Source organism: Zalophus californianus, chromosome 6 (genome assembly GCF_009762305.2).
Source record: "Zalophus californianus isolate mZalCal1 chromosome 6, mZalCal1.pri.v2, whole genome shotgun sequence".
Classification (NCBI taxonomy): Eukaryota; Metazoa; Chordata; class Mammalia; order Carnivora; family Otariidae; genus Zalophus; species Zalophus californianus.
The window spans coordinates 64,439,120-64,453,658 of NC_045600.1; the positions used below are offsets into that span (position 1 = coordinate 64,439,120).

Sequence of the window (14,539 nt, forward strand, 5' to 3'; positions counted from 1 at the left end):
TACTTTATATGGATAGCAACACTGTCAGTGATGTCATCTTCCAAAACAACAGGCCCGAATGTATAGGCATATTGTGCCAACTGAGCCCAAATCAATGACCTGAGTAATGCAATCATGGTAGCACTATTATTCCTCATCTAAACCCTCCAAGCCCAAAGAAAAATAATGCTAATCTGATGCATATTCAAGGAATAGGTTATGTGGGAAAGAAGATCAAACCTTTGTCTAATTTTTATTTACATTCTAATATGTATTTACAGGAAACCCCACAAAATTTAGCATCATTATGTGCATCAGAATATGTCATTTTATTTTTGCATTAGAGCAGGTTAAAAAATTTATTAACAATGACACACTCTCTTGGATATGAATATTTTTAGCGAGGATATTTTCTAAAGAACTGCACTCCAAATGTGCATTCACATAGCATACCAACATTTTTCCAAAACTGCAGCGTCAGAATAATTTATAGCATTCCTGACAGACGAGGTATCATTGTTTTATTGATAGGAGTTAAGGAAATTTTTGAAAGATTTATAGCTTTTAATTCCATTTCTGCTTGTTTTATGATTCAACTGATTCATTCTATTTACCTACCTTCATAATGGGAATAAGGACTTAAGCAGATTTAAAATTTCTCAACGTCTGGAAACAAGCTTTCTGAGCTATGTTTCTTTAAACGGTGTGTATGGAAGAGATCCAATGAGTCTTTCCACTCGTTTAAAGTATACACTGAGCGCTCTCTACAAAGTTGGATAGGTTCACCGTAGGAGTCAATACATTGTCCTCGAAGACCACACATCCGGGTCACCTTGGAGCCAGGCAGAGGCCCCGCCCCCCTAGGGGTGGTGCCACGGGGCCGTAGAACGTCCCGCCGCCATGATCCGCCACGTCCTCCCCGCGCGCTGGAGGCGGAGCCTGCACGGCGCGATCCTCGAACGAATCGGATTGCAACGCGGGTTCAAACCATGTCTGAGAGCGGCCGGATACCTCACGCCCGGGCGCTTCTGCAGCAGTGCCTGCACGCCAGGCTGCAAGTACGTCCAGCCGAGGGAGACGCCGAGAGCCAGTGGGTGGAGGTAACGTCAGCCCCTCCACTCGCGGTACCGCGTGCAGGGGCGGGCCTTCCTGCGTTCTTTTGGTAATCGGCCTTCCCCCCCCTCGTCTCCCTCCGCGCTGGCGGTGCGTGGCGCCCGCACGTGCTGTGGGCGGTGCGGACTTACGCTCAGCCCACCCACCTCCTCCCGCAGAGGCCTGGGGGCCCTGGCCCTTCCCCTTCTTCCTCAGACCTCTTCCGCCGGCGGAAGAGCGTGTACCTTGCTTAGGACCGCGGGAATTTGAACTTCGTCTCACCTTCTGCCTACCTGAGCTTGGTGGACTTGAGGCCTAATTGTCTCAGATCTCTTGCTTCAAAAGAGCGAGGGCCTTGCCACGTCCTTTGCTTTGCTCGGGCTGCTGGTGGCTAGGGCTGGTCTGGTTCGAGCTTGTAGGTTAGATTAGTTGCTAACGTTCAATACCTGTTTTGACTTGTGCTCCAGATCCTGTGGAATTCCCTCTTATGTAGACTGCAGCTAGGTACAGAAGTGAGACTAACCGTGAAACAATTCTTTTTTCAAGAAACTTAAAAATTTTACGTATTTGCAACCAGAAACAAAGACTACTACTTTTATTATAATGTGTTGTTATTGAACACAGTTCCTCCGAAGAATTTAAAAAACACACCGATAGAAGTTCCTTCCACTTTAGTATTTGCCCTTTTTTTTTTTAAAGATTTTATTTATTTATTTGACAGAGATAGAGAGGGAGAGCACAAGCACGGGGAGAGGGAGAGGGAGAAGCAGGCTTCCCGCTGAACAGGGAGCCCGATGTGGGGCTCGATCCCAGGACTCTGGGATCATGACCTGAGCCGAAGGCAGACGTCCAACAACAGACCCACGCAGGCATCCCTAGTATTTGCCCTTTAAAGACAGCCTGCCCCAAGTCTATGCAAAAACAAAATGTTCTTTAACGCCCCTGACCTATTTTTGGAGTAAGTTAAAATGAAGAAAAATTAGTTGATAATTAAGGCTTTTGGAGATACTCGAAAACTTAAAGTAGGAGCATCTTTTTCACTCAGTCCCAGATGTAGTATTCAGTCCCAGATGTAGCATTCCTTAACACAGTCCTAGTCATTATGTTAAATATTACCGATAAACTACGATATGTGGGTGGTTATTCTTAAATCAGAATCTATTACTCTTTGCTAATTTAGAAATGTTTATAAGCACAAATATTCCTATATTTCCCCTACCCATTTCTTTCTCAAAAATTCATGTTTCTTGTTTTTGTTATGCAACCCCCTTTTTTGAGGTCTTGATTTCTCTTCTGTATTGTGGAATTTTGTTCTTTTCATATTTGTCGTCCTATCCAAAGAATTGCCTATTTTTATAGTTAAATCTTGGGGCTATAAATTCCAAACTATTAATCATTTAGATTTCTTCCATTTTTTAAATCTTTTTAATATTCTTCATGCCACAGTTCCTTATGCAAAATCATACTTTATTGCAGCCTTCCAAACTATCAGTTTGTGTTGATAAACTCTAAAAGCTATTCTAAAGCTTTCTATTTCACTCCCACACATAGCTAAATTAGTATAAAGAACTGACAGATAGTGAGAAAGTAAATTTTTTCCTCCTTTTCAAACATCCTCTTCCCTATTCTATTAAAAGTTATAATTTTTTTAAAGTAATATTGTTTTGTCAAAAGATTTGAAGGTTACTTTATGTGCTCAGTTTTATTCATTTAGACCATTGTTGTCACAGGCTAATGTTTTTCTTCCCGAAAAGGTGAACATTTTAAAATTATGGTGAGAGGGCTGCCTGGGTGTTTCAGTTGGTTAAGCCTCTGACTCTTGGTTTCAGCTCAGGTCATGATCCCATGAGTGGTGGAATCCAGCCCTGCATTGGGCTCAGAGCTCAGCAGAGTCTGCTTGAAGATTCTCTCCCTCTGCCTGTCCCCCTGCTCATGCATGTGCTTGCTCTCTGTCTCTGCTCTCTAAAATAAATAAATAAATCTTAAAAATTAAAAAAAAAAAACAACTATGGTGAGAATTATATGTAATTTCCTATATATTTAAAATGTTTTCTACCAAAAGAAGCTAAAAGAAAAGTGGTTCTGACTTGAAGAGGGGAATTTGTAGGACACAACTTAAGATCTATTATTGGAATAAACTAAAAGAAAATACCTTAATGAGGAGGTAGTGTGGTGGGTGGAAGGAACAGGTGTCTATTTCTGCATATCATTAGATATTTAATTCTGACATTGCAAGTGTCCAAATACGAATATGCCTGAGATTTTGACTGAATGTGCTTGAGATTTGGGCTGGTACTAAAACGATCCTGGTGGAGTGACCTGTGACAGTGGTGCAAATACCTGTATCATTCATCCTGCCAGACCTTTGCTTGTTCCAGAAGCACATTTGCACTTCTTAAAAATTACTTATTTTCCAGTAAATCAAGAGTGAGTGCAAAGCTGCATTTATGTTTATATAGAAGACTATTTAGATAACAGAGCCTGTAAGATACAGTTGAACTTAAATGCAAACAACAGATAAATTGAGTCCCTGTCATGTCTGTAAAGTGCTTTGGGAATTAAAATGTAAAATAAATTGTGCTTCAGCCCTTAAATTTATTTTTACATACTAATTTAATAAACACTTATATAGCTCTTACTATGAGCTAGGCACTGTTTTAAGCACTTTACAAATATTAATTTAATATTTTTTTAAAAGATTTTTTTATTTATTTGACAGACACAGCGAGAGAAGGAACACAAGCAGTGGAGTGGGAGAGGGAGAACCAGGCTTCCTGCTGAGCAGGGAGCCCGATGCGGGGCTCAATCCCAGGACCCCGGGATCATGACCCGAGCCGAAGGCAGATGCCTAACGACTGAGCCACCCAGGCGCCCCAATTTAATCTTTATAATAGCTCTTAGACTCAACAAAGTTCATCTACAAAATAAGAAATTTAATGATTCACTCAGCAGCAAAATCAGTCATTTATCATTTCTCTCTTTTCCATATGTATCCTACAAGAGCTAATAAAGAAATACCCAAGTCATTGTATTTAAAAGTTTACATTCCTGAGGCACCTGGGTGGCTCAGCCAGTTGGGCATCCAATTCAGTTTCAGCTCAGGTCATGATCTCAGTGTCGTGGGATTGAGTTCATCTTAGATGGGCTCTGCACTGGGGGTGGAGCCTGCCTGGGATTCTCTCTGTCCCTCTCCCTTTCGAGCTCGCTCTCTTAAAAAACAAAACAAAACAAAAAAAACCTTACATTCCTATTAACAGACAACCTCATGATGTAGAACTTAATATCATAAATGCAGTATCAAGGCTTAATCACTGTTGATTTAAAGCATTGACAATAACAAAAAATAATTGGACAGTTTTTGGAATTTAGTGAAGTAGAGTCAGACCCTTAGTTTTATTACCTGCAAGTAAATGGATTTGGAAGAATAAAGAGTAATGACGTCAAAAGACATCAGTCACGCTGTTGCTTCTACATCAGCCATATCTAATATAGTGTGAATTCATTTGGTGTTGAATAAATGGGGCTCAGCAAACTACACATTTCTAAGTGTCAGCCTTACTTAAGGGAGAGGAGGCTGGTTCATACTCATAATGACTTTGACTAGAAGTAAATGTTTGAGGGTACAACTTGTGGTCTTCACTGCTCTTGGTTATATCTTAAACTTAATTTTTGTAAGAAATGATAAGGTGATTAAATATTGAAAAAGATTTTGTTTTCTCACATATTTAAAAAATCAAATCTGTTATAAAAATGTATTTCTCTTCCTGTGGGTTTAATCTCCATATAGCAGTTTTGAAACTTTAGTCATTTACTTCTGTATCTCTATGTAGTTTTTTTCTAATCTGAGTTTTCTCTGGTGATTTCTCATAGGTTCAGAGAGGATTAGTAATCTACGTGTGTTTTTTCAAGGGAGCTAATAAAGAACTTCTTCCCAAAATGGGTATGTACTTGATGTTTGTTTTTTAAAAGTAAAAATGAGTAGGAACAGATAGATGAACCAGAAGAGGTAAAAACCACAATCTTAAGTTGTACTGGTAAGTTTTAAATGAGTTAACTCTACAGTTGTTGGCTTTAGCTACTTTTGCCTTTTCTAAAGTTTAAAGTAAGCAAGTGTGGTGAGATTCTTTCAAAACATCTGCACCATTTCATATGGCTTATAGATTAGTTTAGGACAGGGTACACACATGTGTGCGCACACAGACAACACAGTTGAGATCCAGCCACGTTTCTAGCAGAAACTTGTTAGCAGGGTGGCCACATAGGAAGAAGCAGATGCTTCATTTCTTTCTTTTTTTTTTATTTTTAAGATTTTATTTCTTTATTTGACAGAACAAGTAGGCAGAGCAGCAGGCGGAGGGAGAGGGAGAAGCAGGCTTCCTGCTGAGCAGGGAGCCCAACACGGGGCTCGATCCCAGGACTCTGGGATCATGACCTGAGCAGAAGGCAGACGCTTAACTGACTGAGCCACCCAGGCGCCCCAGATGCTTCATTTCTTAATATAGTTTCCTTAACTCCCACAGTCCCTGACAGGGTCATGTTGGTGACACTGTATGTGCAAGATGTGGGTCCCATCAAATCTGGACAGCTAAGTCTTATATCATTATTAGGAAAAGTTTAAATTATTTATGCACCTTTTTTAAAATAAGAAATGTATATAAATATAAGGTTCTCCTGATCTTGAACAAGGTTCAGTGTCATCACAACCATACCTCCTCCAGGGACAGAAAAGCTGGGTCAGTGTTCAGTTATCTCTGAACACTAATTTACCTGCCTGCAGTTCTCCACTGTCTCTGATAGTCCATAGCACTGCACATTCCTTGTGATAATTACATAGTTTCAGATACACCACATCAAATACTAGTATTTGATAAAATAATTATGTATAAAAAACCTGAGTTAATGAAGTTATCCCTAAGGTTGGGGACAGGCTATATTCTCTTTATTAGTAGCGGACAGCACCCGTTAGTTGGATTAATAAGAAATATAAATTATACAAATGGGTAGTTGTGACATGCAGAAGTTAACCTAGAAGAGCTTCAAGTAGTGGCACTCCAGGGTAAATAGCCCAATGAGGAACCTCTGGGGCAAAAGGCTAAAATCTCCCAGAGGTAATTTTATACCAAGACATCAAACATGTTTGACAACTTTGTCAGATGAAAATTAGACTTTAAGGACTATGATAGGTAAGGGGGAAAGCCAATAACTGATGGTTTGAAATTTGATTCTGGAAGATAATAGGGAGCTTTCTAGGGTTTAAAGAGAAAATGGGTGCCTGGCTGGCTCAGTCAGTGGAGCATGCAACTCTTGATCTCAGGATCATGAGTTCAAGCCCCATGTTGGGATATAGAGATTACTTTAAAAAAGGGGGAGGGGGCGCCTGGGTGGCTCAATCGTTTTAAGCATCTGCCTTCAGTTCAGGTCATGATCCCAGGGTCCTGGGATCGAGCCCCACATCGGGCTCCCTGCTCAGCGGGAAGCCTGCTTCTCCCTCTCTCACTCCCCTTGCTTGTGTTCCTTCTCTCCCTGTGTCTCTCTCTGTCAAATAAATAAATAAAATCCTAAAAAAATAAAATAATAGAGCAAATGAAATGAGGGCTCCTATTACAGAGGATGATTTGCCAAGACCTATTGCTTGGGTATTGGACATTGTGTCCATTTTCCTAAGTTAATATTTTGCCTTGAATTAAATCTTTATTGACCATAGAAAGTATGGTAGAAATCTACAAAAACAGGAAGAGAATTTTTGTCATTATGACTTAAGATTGACTCCTAAAGTTGTTTTCATACTTTCTTAAGTGACTCTTAAGCATAATGAAATGAGCCAACCAAATCCAAGCTACATTTTGTGTAATACTAAATAAATCTTGTGTGCTTCCATCTATGTCTAAGTTCATTCTGAATACATACATTAAGACTGTGATGAATTAGGAGGTCTACCTTAACTCTTTTAGTGGACAGTCGAAAATAAAACTGTATATATCACGATTCTCAGTAAAGAACAGAAATTCTATCCCATTCTGCTGGTTGGTGTGAGTTATAAAGAAAAAAAGTCCATCTGTTATTGATAGCATTAGCTTGTACTTCCTTTATTCCAGGAGGCAAAGTAAGCCTGTGTGATGGGATTCTCTTAAATCCCACCTCATACTTATTACATGGATTCAGATCTTTCTAATCAAATCATGTATCCCTTGGGAACATAACCAGTTATATCCATAAAGTCTGAAGTTACATGGCTAACATAGAGATGTGCAGAATCTTTCTCAGTTCATCTTCAGTATAATTGAACTGAGATCCAGGAACCTGTCAAAGCTTAACTTCCCATATACATCATTGGAGATACTAGATTGATAACCTGTCTTAAGATCTTTGAGTTTCCAACATATCATTGATTCCTTGTCTCATTTTAATTCTACTTACTGACAGTTGTGTTATATTTATTTCTACATACTGATATTTGTATACCAACAACATTAATTGAATTTTCAGTTATAGCCAGTAGAGGGAGGTGTGAGGAAGTATAATAACTTGTACTTCACTCGCCTGTTATTCCAAAATTGTCTACTTAGTCTGTCACTAGCCTGAGGCCTGGCTAGCTGGATAGAGATTTCCCTTGGAACAAAGTGCCCTGGAGAGTTACAGTTTCCTTAGAAGCAATCAATAACAACTGCTGGCTATATAGCAAAGTCCTATTCATAAGAGAGAAAATTAGAGGTATTTTAAAATAGATATTAGTTGAAAATTGAAAATGCTTAATGCATACTTTAGGAATTCATTTGGGTGTTCATCTTGGCAGGTTTCTACCAGGTCAATTCCCTGATCTGTAGAGTGGGGCAACCAGACTGAGTCTTTCCTAATATTACTACAAACCTTCCAGTACTTGAAACCATTGACAACCCTACTAGAAAGCATACCTTTTCAAGCCTAATTATTGGGTAGGAGTGTGAGATCTATATAGTTTCTTTTACCATTTGTCCTCTGAGGAATTTTTTTTTTTTTAAGATTTTATTTATTTGAGAGAGAGAGTGTGTGTGCAAGCATGGGAAGGGGCAGAGGAAAAGGAGAGAGAGAATCTCAAGCAGACTCCATGCCAAGCATGGAGCCCGAATGGGGGCTTGATCTCACCACCCTGAGATCATGACTTGAGCTTAAAACAAGAGTTAGATGCTTAACCGACAAACCACCCAGGCGCCCCTGAGGAGTATTCTTTATAAGGAGATGTTATTTATACCCTTTATAGAGTCAAGAAGACCCTAAGGCTATTCATATTAGGTGTTTCTTTTGTTTACTGTTTTGAAAGTAGCTAATGTTAAGATGTAAAGGTTTTCTAAGTTTAGACTTTTAGCTAGACATAGATATTTATGGCTTTTTTGACAGTTCTTAATAGCTATAAGAGTATAGTGTCATAAATGCCATAAAAATAATAACACCATGTTTTCTTGTGTGTTTATGAACATAATGCCAGTATACCTTTTGATTTACTTTTTCGGTTGTAACAGTGAATTTCTGATGATGCTTGTTGTCAGCTTTACTCCTCTCCCATGGGTTACATCTGTCATATGATTAGACTGTGTTAAATAGTGCCTTTGAGATTATGAAACTGCAAAAGTATCTGGTTTATAATCATAATGAACCTGGAACCTTTGTCTCACCTTAGAACTCTAGGCAGTTAAGTTACTCTAAGATTTCTATTTAATATTCTTTGTTATAAAGCAGAATTTAGTGTGGAGGATTCATCATGGCCTTTTTCCAATGAGATTTGCTTATGGAATATAAAAAGGAACAAAAATGCAAAATCTTTTCATGTATCCCCCTGGGGCAACAATATTTTGAGGTTTCAGTATACAGTTAATTTTTAGTCATTACTGCATGAATTTATTGTTAGGAATCTTGACTGCCCAGTTGGATTTAAAACATCATGCCATTTTTTGCATGAAATTTGCCTTATTTTCCTGCTTAGATCATTTAGCTTAGTGAAGCAGTTCTTTAAATCTGAGCAGAGATTTTGGGTAAAAAGCATGAGCCAACAAACTAGATTTTAAACATGAGATTTGCTGACTGGATGATTATTGGTTTTCTTCATGTTTCTCACTTCAAGATGTTTTGCCTTTCTTCCCCACCCAGTTAATACACTGTTAAATGTGAAGTTAAGTGAAACAGAAAATGGTAAGCACGTGTCTATATTGGACCTCCCTGGCAATGTTCTAATCATCCCTCAAGCCACCCTTGGGGGGAGAGTAAAAGGAAGAAACATGCAGTATCACTCTAACTCTGGAAAAGAAGAAGGCTTGGAACTTTATTCCCAATTTGTGACTCTATGTGAAAAAGAACTGGCTGCCAACAGCAAGTGTGCCGAAGCTGGGGTTGTGGTGGAACATGGTACATACGGGAACAGGCAGGTGTTACAGCTGGATACCAATGGACCATACACACACCTAATTGAGTTTTGAAAAATTAAAAAGTTAGTTTCTACAGTTTTCTGGTATAAAATGGTCTCAACTATAATTCGATTTTCTTCCTCTTCTTGAATACCTTAATCTGCAGCATTTTTAGACAAGAAAATCCTGGGTCCTATCCATACCTCTGCAACCTGTTAATTGGATGACCTTGCCTTGCCAAGTCACCAAACTCTGGATCTCATTCACCTTTCATCCTGCTTTCCCCTACACTTCCACTTGAAAGCTTGAAAAATGCTTTCTATTCACCTTATAGTCACTGTGGAAATGTTCTTAGAGAGCTGTACTTAAGTATTTTGCATGAAGAATTTTGTGCGATCAAGAAAAATATTTCTTATACCCTCAAATGTATGAAGTATGTAATAAAAATAACTTTGTATTAAAATTAGGTAAAATCCCACACAAACCGATTGCAGTTTTGTCAGTTTTGTTTTACTATTTCAGTTTTCCATATTCTGAATGAAAACAATACATTATTTACTATTCTTTTTAATAATATCTGTGAAAATGTAGTCTAGAAATGTTATTGTGCATTATATTACTTTCCAAGGACATCCAAGTGCTTTAAATTGTTTTAAGAATCTAGTTGAGGGGCGCCTGGGTGGTTCAGTCGGTTAAGCATCTGCCTTCCGCTCAGGTCATGATCCCAGGGTCCTGGGATCAAGTTCCACATCAGGCTCCTTGCTCAGCGGGAAGCCTGCTTCTCCCTATGCCTACCACTCCCCCTGCTTGTGCTCTCTCTCGCTCTCTCTCTCTGACAAATAAAAAAATCTTTAAAAAAAAAAAAATAATCTTTAGTTGAGGGGTGCCTGGGTGGCTCAGTCGGTTAAGCGACTGCCTTCAGCTCAGGTTGTGATTTTGGAGTCCTGGGATGGAGCCCTGCACAGGCTCTGTGCTCAGTGATTGGTCTGCCTCTCCCTCTGCCTCTGTGCTCTCTCTCACTCTCAAGCAAATAAGTAAAATCTTAAAAAAAAAAACTTAAGTTGATACAAGAACAAGGTATGAAGATTAAAAAATGTTTTTATTTGGGGCGCCTGGGTGGCTCAGTCATTAGGCGTCTGCCTTCAGCTCAGGTCGTGATGGGATCGAACCCCACATTGGGCTCCCTGCTCCGCGGGAAGCCTGCTTCTCCTCCTCCCACTCCCCCTGCTTGTGTTCCCTCTCTCACTGTGTCTCTCTCTGTCAAAATCTTTTTTAAAAAGTTTTTATTTAAAAAAAAAAAAAGTTTTTATTTAATATACCAATTGGTTAATTAATACTTCTGTTTCTCAGTTTTTTTAACCAAAATAATGTATGTCTCATTTTCTGTCCTTGGTTTTTAAAAGTTACTGCTTTGTGAAATTAGTGTTCGTAAGTTTTCTAGAAGTCCTTTCTTAGATTGCCATAAAAGGAAGAAAAAGGGAAGCTTTCTACTCTTAATTATTTGGAAACAAGCTGACTTGTTCTTTTCCGTGTTATTTATCTAACAATTTCGAGCCAGTGTTTTTTCTGTTAGTGAATGTTTGTGCCCCACCCCCATTCACATGTTGAAGTCCCCCAACTTGATGGTATTTGGAGATGGGGCTTTGGGAGGTAATTAAGGTTAATGAGATCATAAGAGTGGGTCCCTCATGATGGGATTAGAATCTTCATAAGAGTAACCAGAGAGCTTGCTTGCTCGTTCTCTCTGTTCCCACCATGTGAGGATGCAGTGGGAAGGGGGCTATCTACAAATTAGGAAGAGAACCCTTATGAGAAACTGACCAGGTTGACACCTTGATCTTGAACTTGCAGCCTCCAGACAGAAAATAAATTTCTGTTGTTCAAGCCACTCAGTCTATGATATCTTGTTAGGACAACCTGAGCTGATGAAGATAGTGATACAAGATAGACAGCTAATGAGGTAGATTTTTCGGTCAAGAGAAGAAGATATATGAGAAACTGAAAGAATAAATAAATAAAAGATAATATTCAGTTTTTGCAAACTCTTCTGACTTTATTTGAAAAGATATTTTGAAGTGTAAACACCAAATAATATTTCTAATTACCAAAAGATAAAATAACTTGAATAAACATCTTAAGTAGCTGCTAAAAATTCCTTTGTGTCATAATTTCTTTAGGTCTGTCCTCCTAAGATACTTAAAATTTTTGTTATCACGAAAATCCTATTACTCTATATCCTTCCTGTACTATTCTATTTTGGAACTTGAGAATCAATAACTGGCTTGGTGATGAGCTCATTGTCCTTAACTTTTTGCTTTATTGATTCATGATACACTTATTGAAATGTAATAAACTATTCATAAACTTTCAAACTCCAATTTTCTCAAAGCTTCTCTGAGAAGGTGTATATGTCTTTGGCAAAGATTATGTGTTACCTATTTTAAATCATTTTGATTTTGTGTGTAGGTGAAATGCTGACTCATAGCCCTAGATTGCTGTTTTATAGTTTTTTAGAAACAATATGGGTTCATTTACAGAAAAGACTGTATAAGACAGATTACTGATGAATGTGGTTCTAATATCTTGAATATTCTCATACAAAGTAATATCAAACACACTTACCATTCCTTCATTAGTTCAAGTAAAAAAAGGCCCACCGTTAATGAATCATATCTGTATTAATGATGATTTATTGACTCCATAATGAAAGAAGTCAACTTATCGATTATAAAGATCAAAAGCTATGGAATCCTATGCCACTTGTTTTGTAGAATAAGAATTCACATTGGTGTTTTAAAACAGTGGCATGTCCTATTTTTAATATCTGTGGTTAATATTGCAGAGGGCCTGATTTGTTATATGTAGATGTAGTTAGGGCACCTGGGTGGCTCAGTGGGTTAAGTGTCCAACTCTTAGTTTTGGCTCAGATTGTGGTCGCAGGGTTGTGAGATCAAGCCCCCATCAGGCTGTGGAGTCGGCTTGAGATTCTCTGCCTCTCCCTCTCTGCCCCTCCTCCCGCTCGCATGCGTGCTCTCTCTCTCACTTTCTCTCTCTAAATCTTTAAATGTATTTATTAAGTTTAATCATTCCCAAACTTAATTTAAAAAAAACTAGAAATGCCTTACCTATTAATTTATTGAAATAATACTAGTTTTAGAAAGGGAATATCTATAGAAAAGTAACATTTTCATTCTGAAGCCACACTGTAGTGACGACTTTAAATGTTTGATAGTCTCCTAATTATTCTCCCTTCCTCCTATTTCTCCTGTCTGTAATCCTTTTTGCAGACAATCTCTAAGGTAATGATCCTAGAACATTCTTTTCTCCATGATATTCCACAGTTCAGAAACTTTTTTATTAAGTTGTTTATTCTAACCCCAGGATAGTTAAACATACAGTGTTATATTACCATTCAGAAACTTTTATAACCTTTTATCTACAGGTCAAAGTCTGAACTTCTGAAGTTGGAATGAAAGTTCTCCATACTCCTTGGGAGTGAATGAAATCATGCAGGGAGAACTATAGAGAGGACCAATGTCAGAATCGTGGGAAAACATAAAGGAAGAGCAAACAAATGAGAGGCCAGAGAACACTATAGAGATCAGAAATGCAGAGCAAACCCAAAAAATGCAGTATTAACAGAAGATAATTTTCAAGATGTAAACTGTGACAAAATCAGTGCCACATACTAAAGAAAAACTGGATAACACAAAGACTAAGGAGAGACCTCTAGGCCTAGCAGTTAGGTATTTTCAAGCTTCCAGAAAATTGGTGTTAATTTTACAAGATTCAGTAGAAGTAGAAAAAAATTCTTAATCTTTTGTCCTTGGGCAGTGTCTCAAAGTGTGCCAGTGGACCAGGAATCACCTGGGAGCATTTTAACAAAATGCAGTTTTTGAGGACCATCTTAAACATACTCTATTAGAATCTCAGGCCTTAGAATCTGTCTACTCACCAGTGTCCCCCTGGTGATTCTCGTGAACACGGGAATCCCAGAACCACCATTGCTCGGAATGAAGTGCAGACTTATAAGGCTGCTATCACAGTTTTATACTCTGGCTCCAGCTTGACTTTTTTTTTTTTTTTTAAGATTTTTTTTGAGACACAGAGCGAGAGAAAGAGTGCACATGTGTGCACAAGTGAGGGGGCAGAGGGAGAGTGAAAGGCAGACTCCCCGCTGAGCAAGGAGCCTAGTGCTGGGCTCCATCTTAGAACCCTGAGATCAGGATATGAGCCTAAGGCAGCATTTAACTGACTGAGCCACCCAGGCGCCCCTCCAGCTTGACTTTCTAACCCTTTCTCCCACTACTAATAGAAATTCTCCAATGTAACTCTTACATTTTTCTTAAATTATGCCCATGCCTGAGTTGCCCTGTGCTTTCCTAAATCCATCACCATTCAATATCTAGCTCAAGTCAATCTCTTCTGATCCCAGAGTAGTTTGTCCTGCCTCTACCTTCCTCCAAATTGTGGTTGTCCCACTCTTGACACTTGTGATAGGTCTTATGAGGTTGAGTACTTTGGCTTTAAATATTTTATGTTTTATGTGTCTTAACTGTAAGAGTATAACTCACATTGGGCAGAACCAACATAATAGCGAGCATACATAACATAGTATAATGTTTTTTGTAATCTCTCACAGTACTTCCACAGAGCTATTTTTGTTGTCCATGCTCATAATTCTCAGTAAATACTACCTGAATCAATATGAACGTATGTCGGGCACCTGGGTGGCTCAGTTGATTAAGTGACTGTCTTCAGCTCAGGTCACAATCTCAGGGTCCTGGGATCGAGTCCTGCATCAGGCTTCTTGCTCAGGGGGAGTCTGCTTCTCTCTCTCCCTCTGCTGCTCCCACTGCTTGTGCTTTCTTTGTCTCTCTCTCTCAAATAAATAAATAAAATCTGGTCGCCTGGGTGGCTTAGATGGTTAAGCGTCTGCCTTCAGCTCAGGTCATGATCTCGGGGTCCTGGGATGGAGCCCCGCATTGGGCTCCCTGCTCTGTAGGGAGCCTGCTTCTCCCTCTCCCACTACCCCTGCTTGTGTTCCCTCTCTCGCTGTGTCTCTGTCAAATAAACAAAATCTTTTAAAAAAT

The 14,539-nt window shown here is 38.9% G+C and overlaps 1 protein-coding gene across 2 annotated transcripts; it reads left to right on the top strand.

The window, feature by feature from the left end:
- Positions 1–855: 855 nt before the first annotated feature.
- DTD2 (D-aminoacyl-tRNA deacylase 2) lies at positions 856–9,953 on the top strand. Of its 2 annotated transcripts, none has more exons than XM_027572833.2 (3): positions 856–1,037; positions 4,942–5,011; positions 9,193–9,953. In XM_027572833.2, the coding sequence occupies exons 1-3, from the start codon at positions 969–971 to the stop codon at positions 9,516–9,518; spliced, it is 465 nt and encodes a 154-aa protein (XP_027428634.1). In that variant the 5' UTR covers positions 856–968; the 3' UTR covers positions 9,519–9,953. The 2 variants fall into 2 exon arrangements, with proteins under 2 accessions (XP_027428634.1, XP_027428633.1); XM_027572832.2 differs by having other exon boundaries at positions 857–1,079; positions 9,193–9,952.
- Positions 9,954–14,539: the final 4,586 nt, after the last annotated feature.

What these genes read in the sequence shown, in the direction of transcription:
- DTD2 (XM_027572832.2), top strand. Translation starts at nt 969, where the DNA reads ATGTCTGAGAGCGGCCGGATACCTCACGCCCGGGCGCTTCTGCAGCAG. An exon ending in CCGAGAGCCAGTGGGTGGAG is followed by an intron (nt 1,080 to 4,941) that starts GTAACGTCAGCC and finishes GATTTCTCATAG; the next exon opens with GTTCAGAGAGGATTAGTAAT. An exon ending in AGAACTTCTTCCCAAAATGG is followed by an intron (nt 5,012 to 9,192) that starts GTATGTACTTGA and finishes TTCCCCACCCAG; the next exon opens with TTAATACACTGTTAAATGTG.